This window comes from Arvicanthis niloticus, chromosome 1 (assembly GCF_011762505.2).
Source record: "Arvicanthis niloticus isolate mArvNil1 chromosome 1, mArvNil1.pat.X, whole genome shotgun sequence".
Lineage (NCBI taxonomy): Eukaryota > Metazoa > Chordata > Mammalia > Rodentia > Muridae > Arvicanthis > Arvicanthis niloticus.
Genome location: NC_047658.1, coordinates 19,852,152 through 19,873,269, shown reverse-complemented (window position 1 = coordinate 19,873,269; position 21,118 = coordinate 19,852,152). Strand labels below are relative to the sequence as shown.

The 21,118-nt window shown below is 49.6% G+C and overlaps 1 protein-coding gene across 5 annotated transcripts in view; it reads left to right on the top strand.

Moving 5' to 3' along the window:
- Positions 1-21,118, top strand: part of Abcc8 (ATP binding cassette subfamily C member 8) — a 74,878-nt gene that overhangs the window by 1,123 nt on the left and 52,637 nt on the right. For all 5 annotated transcript variants that reach the window (XR_013110529.1, XM_034516558.2, XM_076934503.1 and 2 more), the window contains exons 2-6: positions 322-463; positions 4,541-4,662; positions 9,905-10,071; positions 12,713-12,955; positions 13,732-13,920. Coding sequence is in view for 4 of the 5 variants with exons in the window: in XM_034516558.2 (XP_034372449.1) it covers positions 322-463; positions 4,541-4,662; positions 9,905-10,071; positions 12,713-12,955; positions 13,732-13,920 (863 nt within the window). In the remaining variant the exon portion in view is untranslated. The remainder of the gene's footprint in view (positions 1-321; positions 464-4,540; positions 4,663-9,904; positions 10,072-12,712; positions 12,956-13,731; positions 13,921-21,118) is intronic.

Sequence of the window (21,118 nt, the reverse complement as noted above, 5' to 3'; positions counted from 1 at the left end):
CAACATTAGACCCTGCCTCAAAAATAAAGAACTGCTGCAGAAAGAAGCTGCTAGTTACTGACAAAGATAAATGGTTAGCCAGAAATAGCAAGGAAACATGCAATGCGTGCCCATATGGGTATCAGAAACGGAACAGAATGAATAGCCAGTCAAACAAGAGGTCAATGTGTTACCTGCTTAGGACCAGGCTGCAGGTCCAGGCTTTGTGCCTGGATACTCAGTTCATTTGCTCAGCCCCGGGGAAGTAGGATTTGTATGGTCTCCCTATCACCATGCTGGATCTCCACGTGGGCTTCCTACCCTCTGCGTCTCTCCCTGCAGGATGGGGCAGCCAGAGCTCCAAAGTGCACATTCACCACAGCACCTGGCTCCATTTCCCAGGCCACAACCTCCGCTGGGTCCTTACCTTCATGCTGCTCTTCGTCCTCGTGTGTGAGATCGCTGAGGGTATCCTGTCTGATGGGTGAGTGAGCGACTGAGAACTGAGGAGAGAGCGGACCTGCTCCAGGGGACTTCTGGGGAAGCCGGAGGAGGCCCTTCCTGCACCTGCTCACATGCCTTCCATAAACCAGTACCTTGGCTATTACATCCTGTAACCTGGTGTGAACTGTGCTAGGCCCCAGACACATAGGAGATGCAGGGCCTACCGTCAGTCAGAGGGAAAAAGGGGATGCAGATTTCTGTACCAGTTCCGTGTGAGACCATTGTAGAGCCTGTCAGAGAGCCCCAGCTGCTGTGGGCAATACCTGGTCTCTTCTGAAAGTGACTGAAGTACGTGAGGGGACAGCAAAGCATGTCACTTGTTCTTACTGAAGGCCTCCCTTTGGTTCCCATTCATTTACAAGATTCAGTCCCTGTCCTCTGGGCCCTCATCTTTGTCCCGATTCAGCCTCACCTGCCTCTAGCCCCTTTCTTCTCCCCACACTCACTCCTTCCCTCACCTCTCCTACAGACCGGGATGTATGTCCCAGTTTCCATTTGCAAAGCTGTCAGGATGTGAGATCTGGGGTGCCCATCCTATTTGTATTCACAGTGCAGAACCCACAGAAGCTCTGCAAACATTGATTGACTCCTAGGAAAATAAATCAAATCATACATGATCTGGGAGGAGGAGATCAGAAGGCAGTGTCAGACAGGTTCCATGGTGGTGATGGTCAGAGGGGGCTTTGGAGCGGAGCCCGGAGCCCAGACAGATGACAAGGGTTCTGACGGGGTGGGGCGGGGGTGGTAGAGGCGGGAGACTATAGCACCGGAGGGTGAGGAATGAGGAACAGGCATGCCTGGGCTGCGGCAAAGGTGACAAGCATGATTTAGGCTAGAGTGGTTTAAGGCCTAGGGTAAAGCTGGGTCTGCAGAAATGGTCTTGGGAATGAGGCTAGCCCACAGGGGATGGAAGAACGAAGAAGGCTGAAGCAGTAGACACAAGGAAGGGAGCCATGACACTTTGGCCTGAGCAGCAGATCTGGGGCTTAGAGGAGGGCTTCAGGTGGAAGGCTGCCTGTCTGAGTTGAGCTTAACTTGCAGTTTTGAGGCCAAGAGAGATGCCTTCGGCACAGCACTGGTGGACAGAAGGCTGAGTGTGTGGTGAGGAGGCCAGAGAATGGCAGGAAGAGTCATGGAGTAGGTAGGTGAGGGATGACCATGATGGGAGATAAAGTATGTCCTGAGAGAGGGACAGAAGGGGATGTGGAATGGAATGGAGGAGTCAGGGACCCTCAGGGACTGTGTCAGGAGGCGATGTCACAGTTGTGGGTGGACATTGGCTGGAGCATCTGAGGTCCAGCTCCTCTGAGCTGCAATTATACTGTTCTGAACCCTGCAGCTGTCCCCAGTCTCCAGGCATCAGCACTAATTTCATGCCTCTCCTCGACAAGGCACCAGGTCCTGCTGCTGATCAAAGCCTCACAGACCAACAAGAATACCAGAAGGGATACCAATATTTAAATAGTGGTGACTAGTCTGTAATCCTCCCACTCCCACCCAGGACCCTGCCAAAGTGGCACTTATATACTGAGGAAAAGAACTTCGTGAGCCCTCGGGCCACCAGTAACACCCCTAGGTTATAATTGGCTGGGTGGCAGGAAAATGCCCCAACTGGAGAGGAAGGAGCCCCAGCCTTCTGCTCAATGCCAACTGTGGGACCTGTGTGTGACTCAGTCTTTGTGTGCCGTGTCTTTTCTACCTGTGAAATGAACCCTGGAACCTTCACTTGTCTATTTGAGGGAGGCAAAATGAGAAAACAGACAAGGTCCACAACCCAGCCGCAGAGCCTGGGGCAGAAGATCTATTCCCAGGACACGGGGACTGGGGACTGGCAGGAAACAGCCCAGATGCCCACTTTTGCTACTATCTACACCCCAGGCCTGCCGAGTGTATCCCCACCAAGGAGTGATGCTTGTCTGCAGCTGGACGTTGGGCTCCTAGTCCTCCAGGCCAAGACCCCTGAGTCAGCAAGTGTGAGGAAGGGACATAAAAGGGGGGCTGGTTGGTGATGTCAGAGACCTGCCCTGTGGCTCTCCATTTCCACACTGGCCTGTGGCATGTGGGGCTGGAGCTGGGTAAGACAACTGTCTCCAGCTGGGATATGGCTTAGACTAAGCCACATTCAGTGACTAACTGAGGTATCTTCAGTCTGTAGCAGCTTGTGCCTGTGTGGTCCTGCCAATGCTGCGTGGCCAGAGCAGTGCAGGTGACTGAGAAGAGGGGTCAGGGGAGAACATGGGGAGAGTTTTTACCCGAATTACTGTATGCCCGACTCATATAGAGAAAATTTTCACCTCTGTTCCTCTCAACTTTATTCTCAGCATCTAAGATCTATTATAACTGAGAGTGTGGCATGCTTGCTCTGATTATATCTCTTAAATTCGCTCCAGCATTGTTTCTAGAGGGAGGCAGGAGTTCTGAAGCCCTTTCCTCAGCAGTGGCTGTCAGTCCTCTGTATTTGCCTTTTCTCATCTCCTCTATCAATTGCAAGCCTTTTTGCTGAGATGTAATATCCAGGCTTAAAGAACATCAATGACCGTCTCCCCTGACAAGAAATCTAGAAAACCGACTTTTCAGCTTGGTTTTGGAGTTTGGTATATCTCTAAGTACCCAGCCTTTCCCCCACTGTTTTCTGTGGACAAGCCATCACTTTCTCGTGACCACAAAGTGGCTGCCCTGTTGCGAGTGTCCCATAGGAAGGAAGGGGCAAGCTTGGGAGAGCATGCTCCAGCTGCTCCTCTCCCTTACAGGGGAGATCAAGCTCTTCAAACTTGGCTTCACATCTCAGTGGCCAGAATTGCATGGCCACCCTCAGACCAACCCCTGGCAAAGGAGTATAGAATTGGCCTGCTTAAGGCGTCACCATCTATCTCCTAGGGGCTGGATGACCTGTGGCTTTTCATCAAGGAGCAAGAGGACTGTTTAATAAATATCCCATGCTGCCCACATGGCTTTACTTGGGCCCTTCCGGAGTAATCCTGGCATGGCACACTTCTCTATATGGCATGAAATCTCTGCTAAACAAATACTTATTCTTCAAACACCAGTCTGGTTCCACAACTTCTGGGAAGCTTTCCCTGGCTGGTACCCCTCTTTTGCTTTCCCTCAGCCTTTAGTCCATTTGGAATAGCCCTACCATGGACTGTTGAGTCAAATAGAAGCGTTGGTCTTTGCCTATGCTTAGCCTTTTCAAGGCAAAGGTTCTTGGCTTGCTGGATCCAGCAGCAGAGCATAGCATACTGGGATAGCAGGATAGTGCAGCAAGGACCTCACTGAAGCAGAAAGATGAAACAGATTTGCTGGAGATGCAGAGGGTTTCCAACATTGCTGGTACTGAAAGAACAGACTGGGTAGTGCTAGAGAGGTTGGTGGCAGCCCTGTCGCCTGGCCCTGTAGTGCTGGACTGGCTGGGTCTGTGTTTTGCTGTCTGTAGGAAGGGGGTTGATCAGGAAAGCTGAGGCAACCTCTTGCACTTCTTGGTGAAAGCTGAAGTCTAAGAGTAAGAGCTGGCCCCGAGTGTGAATTGTCGCCATGCCCACATCCTGCTAGCACAGAGGCCTTTATGAGTCAAAGCAGGATGGCACTATCTAGGTGTCTTTGTCCCTCAGTCCTGAGAACAAAGGCCTGGTCTTGAACATGTTGCTTAGCCAATCTGTACCTTAGTTCCCTTAGTTATAGAATAAAGTGACTGGGTGCCCACTTTATGGGGCTTAATTAAACAATTTATCACTCACCAGGTACTTAGAATCACGCTTGGCACAGGGCAGATAGTCAGCAAACCTGGACCACTATCTGCATCAGTAGTGCAGCATCCAGAGACACTGTCAGTGCTGACCTGTGCTGCTCCTGTTAAATGGGGCTGGCACTGAGTGAACTGGGATGCACAGAATGTTTAGGATACAGACCGGGAAGAATTACTAGCATATGAAAGGATGCCGTGGTTATCTGAGACACTACCATGTGTTGAACAGTAAGCACAAAACCTGTGCTGCCCTACTGTGTGCTGGTCACATCCACATCCCCTCTCTCATTTCCCCTCTTTCTTCTCCCGTCACAGGGTGACAGAATCCCGCCACCTCCACTTGTACATGCCAGCTGGGATGGCGTTCATGGCTGCCATCACCTCTGTGGTCTACTATCATAACATTGAGACCTCTAACTTCCCCAAGCTGCTGATCGGTAAGGATGGGGGCGTGGCGGGGGTGAGGGGGGTGGTTTTCCTTCAGCCAACGTTTACTGAGAACTTTCTCCAGGCAACCAATCTAGGCTAGGAACCAGAGATGAAGAGAGGTCTCTGCCTCCATGGAGCTTGTGGTCTGGAGGAGGAGACAGATGGGTAAAGATAATACATGAACCAAGGAGCGGGTGCTGAGGATGCCATGGAGGAAAGCAAGTTGGGCTCAGGGAGGAGGGTGGTGGATGTGGTTGTCTGTGCAGGATAGCAGGGAGGCTCCAGGCAGAGACCGCATGCAGAGGTCTTCTGACTGTGAGACCAACACAGTCAAGCCCAGTGAGCAGGGCCACCTGTGGAAATCTGGAGTCCTACCACCCGGTGAAAGGTGTCTCTGGTCACTAAGATGGCCTCAGGGTAGGAGGTAAGAGCAAGATCAGGGTTTCAGGCATATTGGATTTGAAACATCACTAAGATGGTCAACCCCAGGGTCAAGGAGACAGTAAGGTAAATAAGTTGGGTGTTTGGGGGAAGGTGGGACAGGAGATGTGTTCTGCAGATGTGGGCTTATGGGTGGCATCCGATGCCTGTCTCATGGGGAGCAGAGAAAGGCCTAGGATCAAAACCTAAGGTTGGCTGACTCTTAGACACTCAGCTTGCAGCTTCTGACATAAATGATTGCGGTCCCAGGCAGAAAGAGCAGCCATGCTGCCTGCCCTTTATGGAGTGTATACCGTGGGCTGGGCTCTGCCTGACCTTTATAGAGTGTGTACTGTGGGCTGGGCTCTGTGCTCCACACCCTCCCTGCATGGTTTGTCTCACTAATACTCACAGTAGCTCTGTGAACCATCGCTCCCCTGTGTGGCATACAGATATGAAATGGAAAGGTTTAAAACAACACCAGCAAACACTCGAGTATTTCCTATATGCCAGGCTCATATTAACTCAATCCTTGCTGCAGCCCTATGAGGTGGGCCCCATTATTGTCCTTCTACAGAGCAGGAAGCCTACCCTCAGGGGTGAGGAACTTGGTCTAATCTAGTCTTGCACCCAGGTGCATCACCAAAATCAGGCATCCTAGCAGGCTGCTTCTAAGGGTCCTCAAGCTGTGTTCCTGCCACCAAAGCCATAAGTCTGTGGATCTGCCCCAGTGTAGCCTACAATCATTTGCAGTTGTCTCTGATCCTGTATCAGCAAGCCACTTCATGGGTCGAAGCATGTAATAGAAGACACTAGAATCAGGAGTTCTCCATGCTGGAGTGACATAGCTGCCTTGCCTTGAGGCAGATGGCATTTTCCTACTGTGTAGTCACAGGTCTACCTTTCAATGGTAGGTGCAATGTTCCATCAGGACACTCCAGCTATGCCCCTGTCCCAGGACCCCATGTGAATGAATGGATACGTCTGGAGTAGTAGCCAGAAGGGCAGATAAAGCTCCAAGCTTCAAACAGCAGTCCCCAAGAGGACCCTTCCCCACCTGACTTAGCAGCGCCTGGCTACCCTGAGTCTTAGGAACATTGTCAGCACCTGAAAGCTAGTATTTCAATTTTCCAACAAGCACTCAGGATTCTGTTTTCCAGGCACAAATCAGCACCATGGATAGATTCATACCTTCCAAGAAATCAATTGTTTCTTCCCTTCCCTCAGCTCCTCTGGTTGGAGCTTTGCCCCAGGGGAAGCTCCATGGGTCTAGAAAATTCTAGATCAGACAAAGGCGGGGGAGGGGAGGGTAAGCTATATGGATAGAGAGACGTTCATGGAAAAGCCACATGATCTGGAGGACCGCCTCTGGTCCCAGGCCTGGAGTTTCACAGCTTAAACTAGCCCATGAAATGTGATCCTGGGCCCCAGAGGACACTGTAGAAAGACATGAGCTGAGAAAAGGGAGACAGAAAGGAGAGGTGGGCTTCCATGAGAGCTGAGAGTTTGTGCAAAGGCCCCAAGGAACCAAGGACACAAAAGGTTCTGAAAGAGAAAGAACAGCTGGAGTCAGGAAGGAGCTGGAATTGGCAGGCTGAAGGCCATTCAGGGTACTGGTCCTCTCCCAGCAGCAATGGGCAGTTGAGTGCCTTTTGGTTTGGTGGTGGTGGTTGTTGTTGTTATTGTTGTTATGGTTGTTGCTTGTTCGTTTTTTCCTGTTTTTGTAATAAGGTCTCCCTGTGTAGACCTGGCTGGTCTCAAACTTGAGGTTCTCTTGCTTCTTTTGGGGTTTCATCTGTGTGTGTTCATATGTATATAACATGGCATTGATCATGTCAGCCATCATGTGTGCCATCCTATGATATTAAGAACATTTACGCTCTATGCAGCCATCACCGCTGTCTGTCTCCAGGACCTTCTGCTTCCCAAGCCAATACATTAGACACTGATGCCTCCTTCTTCTTTCTCTAGCCCGCAGGCCTAGCATTCCATTCTCTGTCTTTATAGAACTTCATTAAGGACTTTTAAATCCTTTTATAATTTGTTTACTTTACTTAGAATAATTATTCTAAGTTGTCCATGTTGTAGTGTGTATCAAAGTTTCCTTCCTTTAAGGCTGAATGATATTCCATCATTTGGCTAGGCTATATTTTGCTATCCACTCATCTATTGGTGGACATTTGGATTTCTCTCACTATTATATATTATTATCATTATCATTATTATCATTATTATTATCATTATTATTATTGAGGTTTCTTTGCTTTGATTTCTTTGTTATTGTTGATTGGTTGCTTGGTTTTTTTTTTTGTTTTTGTTTTTTTTGGTTTTTTTTTTTTTTTTTTTTTTTTTTTTTTTTTTGAGGCAGAATCTTATGTTGACCAGGTTAGCTTTAAACTCACTATGTAACCAAGGATGACTTTGAACTCCTGATCCTCCAGCTTCCCACTGTCAAATGCTAGGATTATGGAGATGTCCTACAGGCCAGTCCTTGAGTACTGTGAGTGATGGTTGTGACTGTGGGTGCAATGTGAGCTTTTGAATATGATTATATGAAGGTTATATTGGAATAGAGGGAGGGCAAGGGGAAGTGACAACTAGTCACAAAGTTCCTGAGGTAGTCAAGGAAAGACATAATGGTGGCCTAGATGTGGTAGGGCAGGGAGGGTGGGGTGCAGATGTGCAGGTGTAATGTTCAGGACCTGGGAGTGGGAGACAAATGGAGAGAAGAATCAAGGGATCTAGAGCCTAGAACTCTGCTTATCCCCACTCACGCCTACTGCCTGGCACCTGCTTCTCAGCCCAATGGACACTGCTGTCTCCAGTGACATGTTGGAGCTTGGCACTGTGGGAGGGGACCCTCTGAACCTCACCCTGGCCCTCACCCTGACTCCACCACCAACTTCCTGTGTGCCCTTGCAGAAGACACTTGGGCTCTTTGAGCCTTGGTTTTCCATCTGGGTAAGAGTACTAAGTTCTCCATGCCTAAGTCACAGACTTGTTATAGAATCCAGCGTCTCTGCCCCAGTAGGTGGCCTTCTCATTCTGGGCAAAAGATCCACCTGTGGGTCCCTGTGGCCTGGAGAGCAGCACAAGTGAGAAGCCATCACCACAGTCCTGAAGCCCTTGCCTTCTCTCTTCTTGCCCACATTCAGTCTTGGTCACACTGTGAGGCCTGGTATCTTGATCTGCTTCTCAGCCCACGACCAGGCCAAACAGATCTCATCTTGTTCTCAAAGGATGGGCTGATAACTCAGGGGTGGAGGTCAGAGTACAAATCTCATTTACTCACCGTGGCCTGGCTTCAGGGTGTGTGGCTGAAGATGGTCTCACTGAATGTGTACAGGACTCCAGAGACAAGGGATGCTGGAGCTGACAAGCATCAACATCCCCCAGGGCCACTCAGCTAGCTGTGTTGGGGTTTGCTCTCACAAACTAATAGTGACAAACTGGCAGATTAGGGGGAGGGGTGAGAATTTAGGACAGAATTCACCCAGGGCTTCTGAGGCCTACTGCCCCAAATCTGAAATCCAGCTTTAATAAAAATATCAACAGCTAATACCCAAAGAGCAGCCAAGCTCCATGCCAGGCCCCCTGTGCTAAATGCTTTCCACACATTGCTTTCACACTGGGGACGGTGCTGTCACTGTCCCCAGTGATGGATGAGGAAATTCAAGTCTAAGTGGGTTACAGTGCCATGTGTGTTTGACCTTTTGATATTACAACGTAATATCACCAAGCACAAAATCTACACTTGAGGACTCTACACTGCCTTACAAAATAAAATCGATAGTGTTTTAAGTTTATAATTTTATGTTGGGCAATATTCATAGCTTTCCTAGGCCACGGGTTGGATGCACTTGGTGCTACATGGATTATCCAAGGTCATCCAGCCGTTGTGTGTAAATCCAGTGAGCTTGGCTGCAGGGCTCTTATCTCCAATCATTTTGCTGCACTGCCCAATAGAACAGGAAGTGACTATTTCTGTGTCCCCCATAGTCCCAGGCTTCCAAGTTGGGGCGCTGTGGTCACTGGGCTGTGAGGAGAGGAACCTGGGCCTCCCTCACTTTCTGGTCATCACAGCTGCAGTGAACACGCCTAATTCACTTCATCTCTTGGGACCTCAGTGTCCTTATCCAGAACAAACAGGATGGATTTAATGATCATTAAGATGTCACCATCTTAATGAGAACTAATGGGTTGGGAATTCCACCAGAAGTCACCACAGACTGGCAAGCTCAACTCTGCTGCTTAATGACAATGTGACCTTGCATGGGCTATCCAGCCTTCAGCTGGGTCCCTTTGACTGGTTGAAATAGGGGTGACAAGCCACTTTCTTCTCAAGGTTGTGGTAAGGAATGAAAGAGAAAACACGTTAGGGTGCTCACCTGGCACAGTGCCCGTAACTTAGGGGGGCCGTTTCCCCACCACCATGGCTAATTTCCTGACCTGTTGGACTTGCAGTGTCATCAATGTTTCTCAACCTGTCTGTCATGAGTGTTATGATGCCTGGCCCGCATCTCAAAGGGACACTGGAGCCAAGTGTGGTGGCTCACACTTGTAATCCCAACACTTGGGAGACAACTAGAAGTTCAAGGTCATTCTCAGACATGTGCAAGACAGTGTCACACAGTGATCAAGCCCATCAATGGTCGATCAAGGGAATGACGTGAGAATCGCATATGCACACCCCCTCATCAAAAATGCATTTGAACATCTCCCTCCCCCAGTGCCTCCTGAACATATGTTCTCTCTTTTCCCACGTTTGCACGCCTGCAGAGGTGCACACATGCGTGATCAGCATCTTCTACTCCTCTCTCTCCTCCGCAGCTCTGCTCATCTATTGGACCTTGGCCTTCATCACTAAGACCATCAAGTTCGTCAAGTTCTATGACCACGCCATCGGCTTCTCTCAGCTGCGCTTCTGCCTCACGGGGCTTCTGGTGATCCTCTACGGGATGCTGCTGCTTGTGGAGCTCAATGTCATCCGGGTGAGGGTAAGCAGGGAAGTGAGGCGTGTGGTTCTGACCAGGGACACTTTGCATCTGGGCACTGCCACCACTCAGCAGAGCTCATGAGACCTCACTGTAATGCCTGCCCAAGACAGGTCACCGAGGCCATAGGTAGATTTCAGGGGAGCCCTTCACACCAAGTACCCAGAGGGAGAGGGAAGCATGAGGGAGGGTTGACTCTCACAGAGAAGAGGAAGCGTCTGCTTTTCTTTGCTTCTTTTGCTGGCGACAGGGGACTCAGTGGCACACTCATGAGTGTGTAGAGGCCACACTGCTCATGCATGTGTCTTTCGTGGTCTGTTTTGGTTGGTTGGGTGTTTGTTTGTTTGTTTGTTTGAGGCAAGGAATATAGCCCAGGTTGCTATTGCACTTTCTACCCTCCTGCCTTAGCCTCTTGTCTTAGTTAGGGTTTTACTGCTGTGAAGAGACACCATAACACCATAACACCATAACCAAGGCAACTTTTATAAAGGGCAACATTTAGTTGGGGCTGGCTTACAGGTTCTGAGGTTCAGTCCATTATTATCATGGCAGGAAGCATGGCAGTGTCCAGGCAGCCAAGGTGCAGGAGGAGCTGAGAGTTCCACCTCTTGTTCCGAAAGCAAACAGAAGACTGTCTTCCTCAAGCAGCTAGGAGGAAGCTCTCAAAGCCCATCCCCACAAGGCCACACCCACTCCAACAAGGCCACACCTACTCCAACAAGGCCACACCTCCAAATAGTACCTCTCTCTGGGCCAAGCATATACAAACCACCATATCTCCTGAGTGTTTACCTGTGTCTTTTGCTTTGTCATTGTTTATTTTCTCCTTCGCTCTTTCTTCTCCACCTTAGACTAAGTACTGTCACCTAACCTTGTTGCCCCGCACAACTCAAACAGCCTACTTCCCGTATTATTTTTACTAATATGACATCATTCATATCCATCTAAACAATTACCTCCCCAGTGGTTTTCTGTCAACACACACAAATAAAAGTGCTTTTCCCTTCAATGTTTGTTTTATGATAATAGATCGCATTATATGTCATGTTCTGAGTATGGTCATCTCGGCCAGCATTTCTCAGGGCTCCCTCCAAGCTGCCTGAGGTGCAGATCCAGTCTCTTAGTGGCTGTATAGTGTTCCGCCATGCAGATGAGCTATGATTGGTGCAGCCATCATTCTCTGGACCGACATTCCCTTCACTGCCATGTTCTTGACTTCACACAGAACATGCTAACCTCTCTGTTCTGTGGGAGAGATGCCCAGGAAGGGAGTTGTTTAAGCACAGGACATGTGCATGCATCTTAAAGTGAAACCAGCATTATAATCTGCTGGCAGAAGACTGTGAGTGACCAGAACTGAGGGAGACAGTCCTTTGCCTGCCCTGCAGACACACAGGGGTGGTGACTCTTTCTTGCTAGGGCCTTCAGCTGGCTGTAAACTGCTCTTGAATTTGCCTGCCAGGCTCTTCTGTTTTTAGTGCTCCCCAGGAGAGATAACCTTGCATCCCCTCACAGCGACCCTGCTATGTGCACATCACTCCCTTTAATAACAGGTTACATGAGGCTTGCTAGCAGGTGTCTGAGGTGGGATTTGAACCAGTTCCACATCACTTCAGGCTCTGCAAACTCGGCAGATCGTAGTCACTTTTGCTGTTGCCCTGACAGTATAGCTGGTAAAAACAACTTAGGGAAGAGAGGGTTTGCTTTGCCTCGCTGTTTAAGGGTAGAGTCACAGTAGCAGGAAAGGCTTGGCGGGCAGGAGTGTGAAGCAACTGGTCATGAGAGAGGCGTGCTGACGCAAGTGCTTAGCTCGATCTCTTGTCCCCCGCCCCATCTCTCTTGGTGTTTTGAGACAGGATTTCTCTGTGTAGCCCTGATTGTCCTAGACCCACTTTGTTGACCAGGCTGGCCTCGAACTCACAAAGACCCAACTGCCTCTGTCTTCTGAGTGCTGGGATTAAAGGCATGTGCCACCACACCCAGCTTCTTGCCTTCTTTTAAAGAACATTTTAAAGTTATATTTTAATTATCCAGGCATAGTGGCTGACACCTTTAATTCCAGCACTTAAGAGGCAGAGGCAGACGGATCTCTGTGAATTCTAGGTCTACATATTGAGTTATAGGCTAACCAGAGCTACTTTGAGCCACAGTGAGACTTTCTTTCTATACACACACACACACACACATTACTTGCATGCGTGTGTATGTCTGGGGATGGGAGCATTTTGTGCATGAGTACAGTACCTGCAGAGATCATCACATCGCGAGCTGGGCCTGGCATATACAAACCATCACACACATCTAGGGTGGATTTTCCTCCATAATTAGCCCAGTGTAGATGTGCCATACAGACATGCCCAGAGGCTTGTCTCCTAGGTGACATTGACAGGCAACACTGACCAACTCGCAATGGTGACCTCAGTTTTTCCCTAGCTCAGCTCACACGCAGCTTCAGTGAACAGCAGCCACAAGGCAAGGAGGCCCTGGACCTGGTGCCCAGGAGGCCATTTTCCTGGAGTAGTTACAGGCCATAGATGGACACATTTCTCGGTAGTCAAGTGCAGACCATCACATCTAGACCTTTGCTGGGTGACAGTGGACTTGCCCACGCTCCACCTCTGCCCTACACCCATATGCCCCACAGAGGTACATCTTCTTCAAGACACCAAGGGAAGTAAAGCCCCCTGAGGACCTGCAGGACCTGGGTGTGCGCTTCCTGCAGCCCTTCGTTAACCTGCTATCGAAGGGGACCTACTGGTGGATGAATGCCTTCATCAAGACTGCCCACAAGAAGCCCATCGACCTGCGGGCCATCGGAAAACTGCCCATCGCCATGAGAGCCCTCACCAACTATCAGCGACTCTGTGCAGCCTTCGATGCCCAGGCGGTCAGTGAGTCCAGACCCACCACCCACCCCCTGCCTTTTCATGGAGTCACAGATGAGGATTCAGAGGGCAGAAGGCCAAAGCCCAGAGACCCAGGAAGGGGGAAGAGACTCACCCTCAGTTGTACAGAAGTCTAGGGCCAAATATTCATAGGTCATGATTGGAGTGGCCTTTATAGCTCAAGTTAGCATGTCCAAAATGCTCACTGTTAAAATGGGGAGACTGAGGCTTGGTAAGGGATGTGGCTTTACACGACTCTCCCATCCCCGTGCTCTTTGTTTTGATGGACAATGGCTGTAATGATGGAGGTTTCCACCCAGTGTGGAGTGCAAGGTGTTGGCTTGGTTCTTACAACATCCCTGCCAATTTGTCCAGGCTGGGGTCAGCTCTTACCAGTAAGGGGGAAGCTGAGGCTCTGCAACTCCATGCCCTGCCCAGCATTCCTTTAGTGTGTCTGCCTGGCACTCAGAGAAACGCTGAAACAGAGGTAATGAGTGAGCATGGCGGACGCCAATCCATCAAGATGGTGCTATGCTGATTTCATAACCCTTACCAGCACTGTGACTTGATGATGCCTCTGGCCTCAGTTTCCCCATCAGACCTGCCCTATCACGAATCTGTTGATACCATGATTTCCTACTGAAGTTCACCTGTCTGCAGAGAGCATGACCACAGGGCTTTCCCCAGGCATCAGGATCCAGGGGTGACCTGGAAGGAGGGAGATCTCCATGGCTGAGCCCTCAGCCACTCTGACCTGTCTGTGGGACTCTCTTGGCAGCGGAAGGACACGCAGAACCAGCAGGGTGCCCGGGCCATCTGGAGGGCTCTCTGTCATGCCTTTGGGAGACGCCTGGTCCTCAGCAGCACATTCCGTATCCTGGCTGACCTTCTGGGCTTTGCTGGGCCACTCTGCATCTTTGGGATCGTGGACCACCTCGGGAAGGAGAACCATGTCTTCCAGCCCAAGGTGGGTCACGCTTAGGACAGGAAGGGCTAGGCAGCCCCTAGAAGGTTCACTCTGCAATTCTCTTGTGTAGGTATGCATATGAGTTTGAGAGGCCGTGTTAGCCGTGGCTGACTGGGTGGAGGCTCTGCAGCAGCATCCAGTTCTGGAAAAGGTTCTGTGTCCTGTCAGCTGAGATGTTGACAGGGGAGCTTGTGCCCCGAGGAGATGCTGGGTGCCTGACTGTCAGCCCACTGCCTTCAGTTTGGGGATCCTAGCTCTCTGTGTTCTGTAATGGCTGCTAGTAAAGGAGAAGCCATCCAGATCCCCATGGGCAGCTCCACTTCCCTGCTCAGGATTCTACTACCCCAGGTCAACTAACATATTAGATTTTCCTCCTCTCTGCTTCTTTCCCCCTCCCTGCCCCCCGCCCCCATTTTTGGAGACAAGGTTTCATCTAGCCTAGACTGTTCTCGAACTCTCTATGTAGTGAGACTCCTCTTGAACTCCTGATCCTGCCGCCTCCGCATCTCCTAAATGTTTGATATTGAAGGTGTACACTGCCATACCTAGTCTATTACAAAAGCTCTTCACAGCTCCAAGATACCCAAAGCCACTAGACCAGTGATGCTCAGCGCTCTTTGCAACTCAGAAGACGTCACAACTTTGGACCAAAGAGTCAGAAATCTGTCTATCTGTCCACACAGACACACAGACACACACACATAGACACACACACACATAGACACAGATACACACAGATATAGACACGCACAGACACACACATATACACATATACAGAAGGAACCTACCTATTAAGAGGCATTGGGGACCAACAAGCACAGGAAGAAGGACAGATGAGGGCAAAGGGATGACTATGAGAAAATTACTGTGATGTGTGATATGTATGATATAATGTTACAATGGCAATGTTACAATGAAACCCATTTTTTTTATACTAACTTAAAAACTAAGAGTTTAAGGGGCTGGAGAGCCGGGTCAGCAGTTAAGAGTGCTGTTGCTCTTGCAGAGGACCAGAGTTTGCTTCCTAGCACGCACGTTAGGTAGCTCATTGCCACTATAACTCCAGGGGCACTCGCACGTGTGTGTGTGCGTGTACACACACACACACACACAAACATGCACAAACAGTAAATCCGAAAGGGGGGTCAGAAGCCCCCTCTAGGTGTGGTCTTGGGGCAACATTAGCATCGCCCATACTGGGGATGAAAGTTCTGGATCTCTGCAGCCGCCTGGGTGCAGATGCCACAGTGAGAAATCCCCAGTGAGTCTGCCTTGTCAAATCCTGGCGAGTCGGCGACTCTAACATCTCAGCCACACAGAAGCCCTAGTGACACTGAGTGTAATTAGGGTCCCGTAGTTGGAAGTGTCCTGTACGTGATATTCATTCGTCCCAGAGCGCTGGCCTCCCCAGGAAGTTTTTATAGTTTTCTCCAAACATAATTAGCCAGCTGAGCACTTCTGAGTTAGAAATCCCAGACAGGTATAGTCTGTGGGTCTGACTTGCCCAGAACATGTTTATTGATCCCTGGGCAAGGTTGTGCAGTTACGGAGATTTATTTTTATGATCAGGATCATTAACAACAATGCCCATCTATTGACCACTGGACACACATCTGGCTATGGGCACCATTTCCCGTTCCCTTGTTTAATCCAGAAAGGAACCCTTTGGGATAGGTAATTGGGTAGGTAGGGGAGCAGTAGGAACATTCAGATCTAATTCCCCAAGCCATATAATTCATGCCATGGATATCCTTATTTCCATTTGCAGATGAAAACCTTGATGCTGAGCCAGATTAACTAACTTTCCCAAGGCCTCTCAGCTAGCTTCTAACAGAATGTGAGCCCAGTTCTCTTGCTCTGTAGTCTGGGCCCTCAAGCCGCGACACAAAACCATCACCCTGACTCCACGGACTGTGAAATCCAGTGATGGAGAAATCTAAATAAAATACCTGTGGCTGTGAGAAGGAACACAACAGACTGTAAAAGCCAGGTGGGGTGGCACATGCCTGAAGCCCAGCACTCAAGAATCTGAGGCAGGACAGTGTCAGCAAATTTAAAGCCAGCCTGGGCTACATAGCAACCCCTATCCCCCCCCCCCGCCCTTGCAAAAAAAAGGGCTTTTGCATAGGAGCTGGAAGGATAAATTGGATTAGCCACGAGGAGATATTCCCTATGTGTGAGGAGATTGTTTGGTCGGTTGGCTTGTTTCTTTTCTGCTCGTTTAGCCTTTGGTGCCTTTGAGGGCCTTTTCTGGCTATAAATATTTGTGTGTGTGTGTGTGTGTGTGTGTGTGTGTGTGTGTGTGTGTGTGTGTGTGTGTGTACACCACACCATGCATGTTAGGATCAGAGGACAACTTGTGGCACGCAGTTTTCTTCTACCATGTGTTCTCCTCTGAGCCATCTAATTGGCCTCCTCTGGCTTTTACCAAGCTCCCAAAGGAGAGAGAGAGAGAGAGAGAGATTATTTGTCTCCAGTGGCATCTCTGGCTTTAATCTGTCTATAGACTGGCCCCAAATTCCCCACCTTCTCCATTCTGCATGTTAGGGGAAAATAGCACAAGCCAGAACCCCCATCAGCTTGGGAAGCCATCTTCTCCCTGTGTTTCCTGAAAGTCTCCTAAGGAGAGAACACCCCCCAGAGGTGGGGAGAGCAGCCCCAGGAAGGTTCCTTCGCCTGAGCCTTGCCTCCCTGTCTCAGCCCCTGGTGTCTACCCAGTGCTGGCTACAATTTATTACCTTCTTGTTGGAATGCTCTTATCGGCACACAGACCCATAGGACAGATGGCTCTGCCTCAGTGGCAGCGGGCATTATCAGATTTAATAGTTTTTCCCTGCAGCCCAAATACAATCAGCAAATTTCTGACATAGAAACGAGAGTTGAGAGTAAACACAGTCCCTAGCCTCCGGAACAGTCTCTGGCTCTCCAGCCCAAGGCTCCCTCCTGCAGGTTAATTCTCTTGGGTATCAGAGCCCATAAATGTGGGGAGAGGTTGCTCAGTGCAGTCACGTTGTTCCTCCCCTTGCCTCCCAATTCTATCCAAGAGCTGGTGTTATCGGTGTGGCTCATTACAGATAGGGCAAGGAGGACGCTGGCCAGCCCCAGGCTGCAGGGCTTCAGCCTGGCACAAGGAAGCCCAGCCCATGTCCAGCCTGCTTCAGTCTGCAGAGCCTGCACCCACTGTTGACTCTGTCAGCAGCTGTCCTGTTCTCTCTTCCCTTCTAGGACACACAATTGGCAAGGAACAGAGAGAGCGTCTTTGGCACCCAGAAGGATAAGCGGTCTTGATTTGCCATGCTCTGAAGCTCCTGTCCCCACTGTCTCTCTTCCCTGTGAAATCTGGGCTCTACCCAGGATCTAATTCTTTCCAGTCCCACTCTCTCACCCAACCCCCTCTCCAATCTGTCACCTGCCAGGGATGCCACTGATCTGGCTGGAGGGCAACGGCATTGGCTTCATAAAAAAAATGGCTGGTATCCAAAACCTGCCAGCACCACTCTGGGCTATCAGCTGAGCCAAAAAAAGACAAGCCCGGGGCAGATCCAAGGCCAAAACTTCGACCCTTCTGGTCGACAGTGGGAAGAGCATGCAGGCTTGTCGTGTGTGTTTCCGAACAAATTGTGCAATATGATTGATGGTTCTGTGTTTAATAGCCTCTCTCTCTCTCTCTCTCTCTCTCTCTCTCTCTCTCTCTCTCTCTCGTCCCCACCCCACTCCTATTCTTGTCGCTATTCTTCCTCTCTCCCCCTCCCTCCTCACTGGGTTATTTGTGGCACTCACTCTGGGTGGCGTGACGATCATTAATGTCTTGCTGTTTTTGTGCTGTTGGAATGTCAGTATGTCAGTGGCCTCTTTGTGACAGTGTTCACAAAGTGCCTCAAGTGGCTGCTTTCATGCTTCAGCTTTGTGTCTCCTCCTCCAGGAAGGCCTCCCTGGTTGTTAGACACCCCTTGTCTCCATTCCCACCACGAGAGCCTCCCAGGTGGAGTGGTCTGTAGCTCATCAGCAGAGTGTACGCTTAGTGTACATGAAACTCTGGATCCAAGCCACAGCACCATACACACACATATACTACATGCAAACATGCTACACACATCACACATACTACACACACCACACATGCATAACCACACACCAAACACAGATACTACACACACATCACACACACACCACATACACACTACTCATACAACACATACACACCATACACACATACCATACACACTATACACTAAACACATACTACACACACTACACACCACTCACAAACTACACACACTACACACCACACACATACTGCACAAAGTACACAAATATACTACACATGCACCCCACACACATACTACACACACACACACACACACACACACCCCACACCCCACACACACCACATTGTGGGAAATGACACTTCAATGGATCATGAAGACTTTGTTACCACATGCACTCGGGAATCAGAAGCAGGAGGATCACCATAAGTTCCTTTCCAGCCAGGGCAGAGTATTTGACTGCTGTGCACAGGCCTTGCGCTCACTCACCAGCACTGAGTGCAGCAGTTACCCTCCACTGACTTCTATGCTTCGGGATGCCATTTGCACATGGCTCCATGGCTCTCTGCAGTAGTGTTTTACAGGAGAGGAAACAGACTCACAGATGGTGAGGGGCTTCTTTAGAGACACCATGGCTGATAGGTGATGAGTCTGGTGTTAAACTCAGGGATGGCTCATCTCTAACATGGCTGAACCTCCATGGCAGGTGGGAATGATGGATGTGACATGTGACAAGTGTGGACAGGGAGCTGCCCATGGTGACCTGAGATGGTTTTATAACTTTTACTCAGGCCCTCTTAGACAGATGGTTCACCTTTTAACCTCACGCAAACAGAACGAGCCCAGGGACCCTCTTTAAGCTCTAGAGGACAGGGAGGGGCCTTTTGAAGTCCTGCCATAGTCAGGCAGTATCAGGACGGTTCCATCAGAGTCCTGCTATCACAGCCCACCTCTGTCATCAGTCCTGTGCTTTCAGTGGCCACTGCAGGCCTCCACTGCCAAATGAGAGTCTATGTACTGATTCATTGAAAAGAATAGTTAGGGCCAGAGAGATGGCTAATGGGTGAAGCTGATTGATGCCAAGCCAGGTAGCCTAAATTCAATCCCTGGGACATGCATGGCTGCAGGAAAGAACTAACTCCCCCAAGTTGCTTTCTGACTTCACATGTACATTGTGGCACCTGTTCAGGCACAAAATAAATATGTTAAAATTTAACTTCATTTTAAAAAAGAATGTTTATAAAGCATCAACTTGCAAATAGCTTCTCTGAGAGCTTGTGAAAACAGAAGCCTAGGGCATAAGATCTTCCAAAGCTTTCGGCTTCCATCAGATGTCACACTGTGGTTCTGGTCTCTTCTCTCCTGCCATAGGCCTTCAACCCTCCAAAGATGCAGGGTGTCCTCTTTTTCACTAGGTATCACCAGGGACCCCCTTATTAGGCCTCTTGCCTGGCCCTGTACCAATTTGTTCCTTTTTTTTATTTTGGGGGACAAGGATTTGTGTTGCACAGGCTAGACTCCGACTCACTATGTAGCAAAGGGTGGTCCTCCTGTCTCCACCTGATTGTCACATTTCATACCACAGAGGTGCCCCAAGCCTTGTGTACCCACGACTTCACAAAAACCTAGATGTTCTGGCTCCACCCCTTTAAAGCTTAATTAAAAAGATATCTACCCACAACCCTGTGGCAGACCTAATGACAGTATTTCCATTTTGAATAGGGCACAAGTTTCTTTATCCACAGCAATGTGATCTTTAGTCCTAGAGTGTATGTGTCTCTGGGGGAAGGAGGGCTGGAGGCTTCATCTTCGAGCTACAAAAGGGGAACTCTGTTGCTTTGTTTTAAAATGTACAAATAAGGACCCGTGCATTTGAGAGGAATCCTCTATCTGTGTGTGCTCGGTTAACTGCCCTGCCTTTGCCGTAGCCTGGGTGTGTGGTGGTGGTGGTGGCAGAGCAGGCCATGGTTCTCCATCATGGTGAGCAGGGATCTTGGCTGCATAATGTTCCCATGAGTACCTCAGCATCCCTAACAGTCCCTGTGTCTGAACATGGCACAGCTTTTGCAACCCGCCCCATGCTGTGATTCAGAAACAGATGCCTTTGTGCGCATGGACATGACTTAGTTACATTGGTAACGATGGTATTGATATGGTGCTTGGCTTTAAAATAACGCTTTCTGTTTTCCAGAGCTGTGTTTCTGAGAGGATGCTGGGATATGGAATGTTAGGCAGGACTGGGTTTCCCTGAACCCACTGTGCCTGTATTGTTTTGACCTGGTGCCAACCAAGTGGGCATGTTTCCATCTGCCACAAGCCACAAGTCTGTTGATGACAATCACCTGCCAAAGTGTGACTCCAGGTCACAGGGTCAAATGAAATCTGGACAGTGGGTCCGGGGTAGTGTTTTAGCATCATGAAAGTCTGAGTTCACATTCTCTAATTAGCACACAACCTTGGGCTAGCCACTTGGCCACGATGAAACTGTTTGCTCATGTGTAAAGCAGAGACCCAGATGATAGCTTACTCACTCGGTGCCAGGTGGGATACTGCTACCTCTAGCCCTTCCCTACCCCCACAGACTTCCACCCTCCCCCTTTGGTGATTTGGCAAGTGTCACATGACTCAACAGCTCTGGACCCCAGCAGGGCCTTCCTTAGGGCACCTCTCATTGGCTCCCTGTGCCTATTTCTTGCTGCCTGCAATCAAGAGATGTCTGCCCTGTGGAGCGTTGGAGAAGTAGCTGTGGACAGGGCCAGGCAGCTCCATGAGCTGTGAAGGCTGACCTGTGATACTCTAGGGCTCCGGTTCTCAACATGTGGGCCGAGGCCCCTTTGAGGTTGCAAGTCAAATTATCCTGTATATCAGATACTTGCATTACAATTCATAACTGTAGCAAAATTACAGCTCTGGAATAACAATGGAACAATTTTATGATAGGGTCCCCCCAACGTATTAAAAGGTTGAAGCATTTGGAAGGTTGAGCATTTGCTCTAGAGTGTAAGGTCTCGCCCAGCCTTGGTCCCTAAGCTAAGATGCAGGAACTCTTGATTCTCAGAAAAGATTCATGAGAGCCCTTCCCGAGTCGGCCTGGTCACCACCAAGGTCATGCTCTTGGGTTTCTTCTCAGTTTGTTCCCATCACTGTCTGCC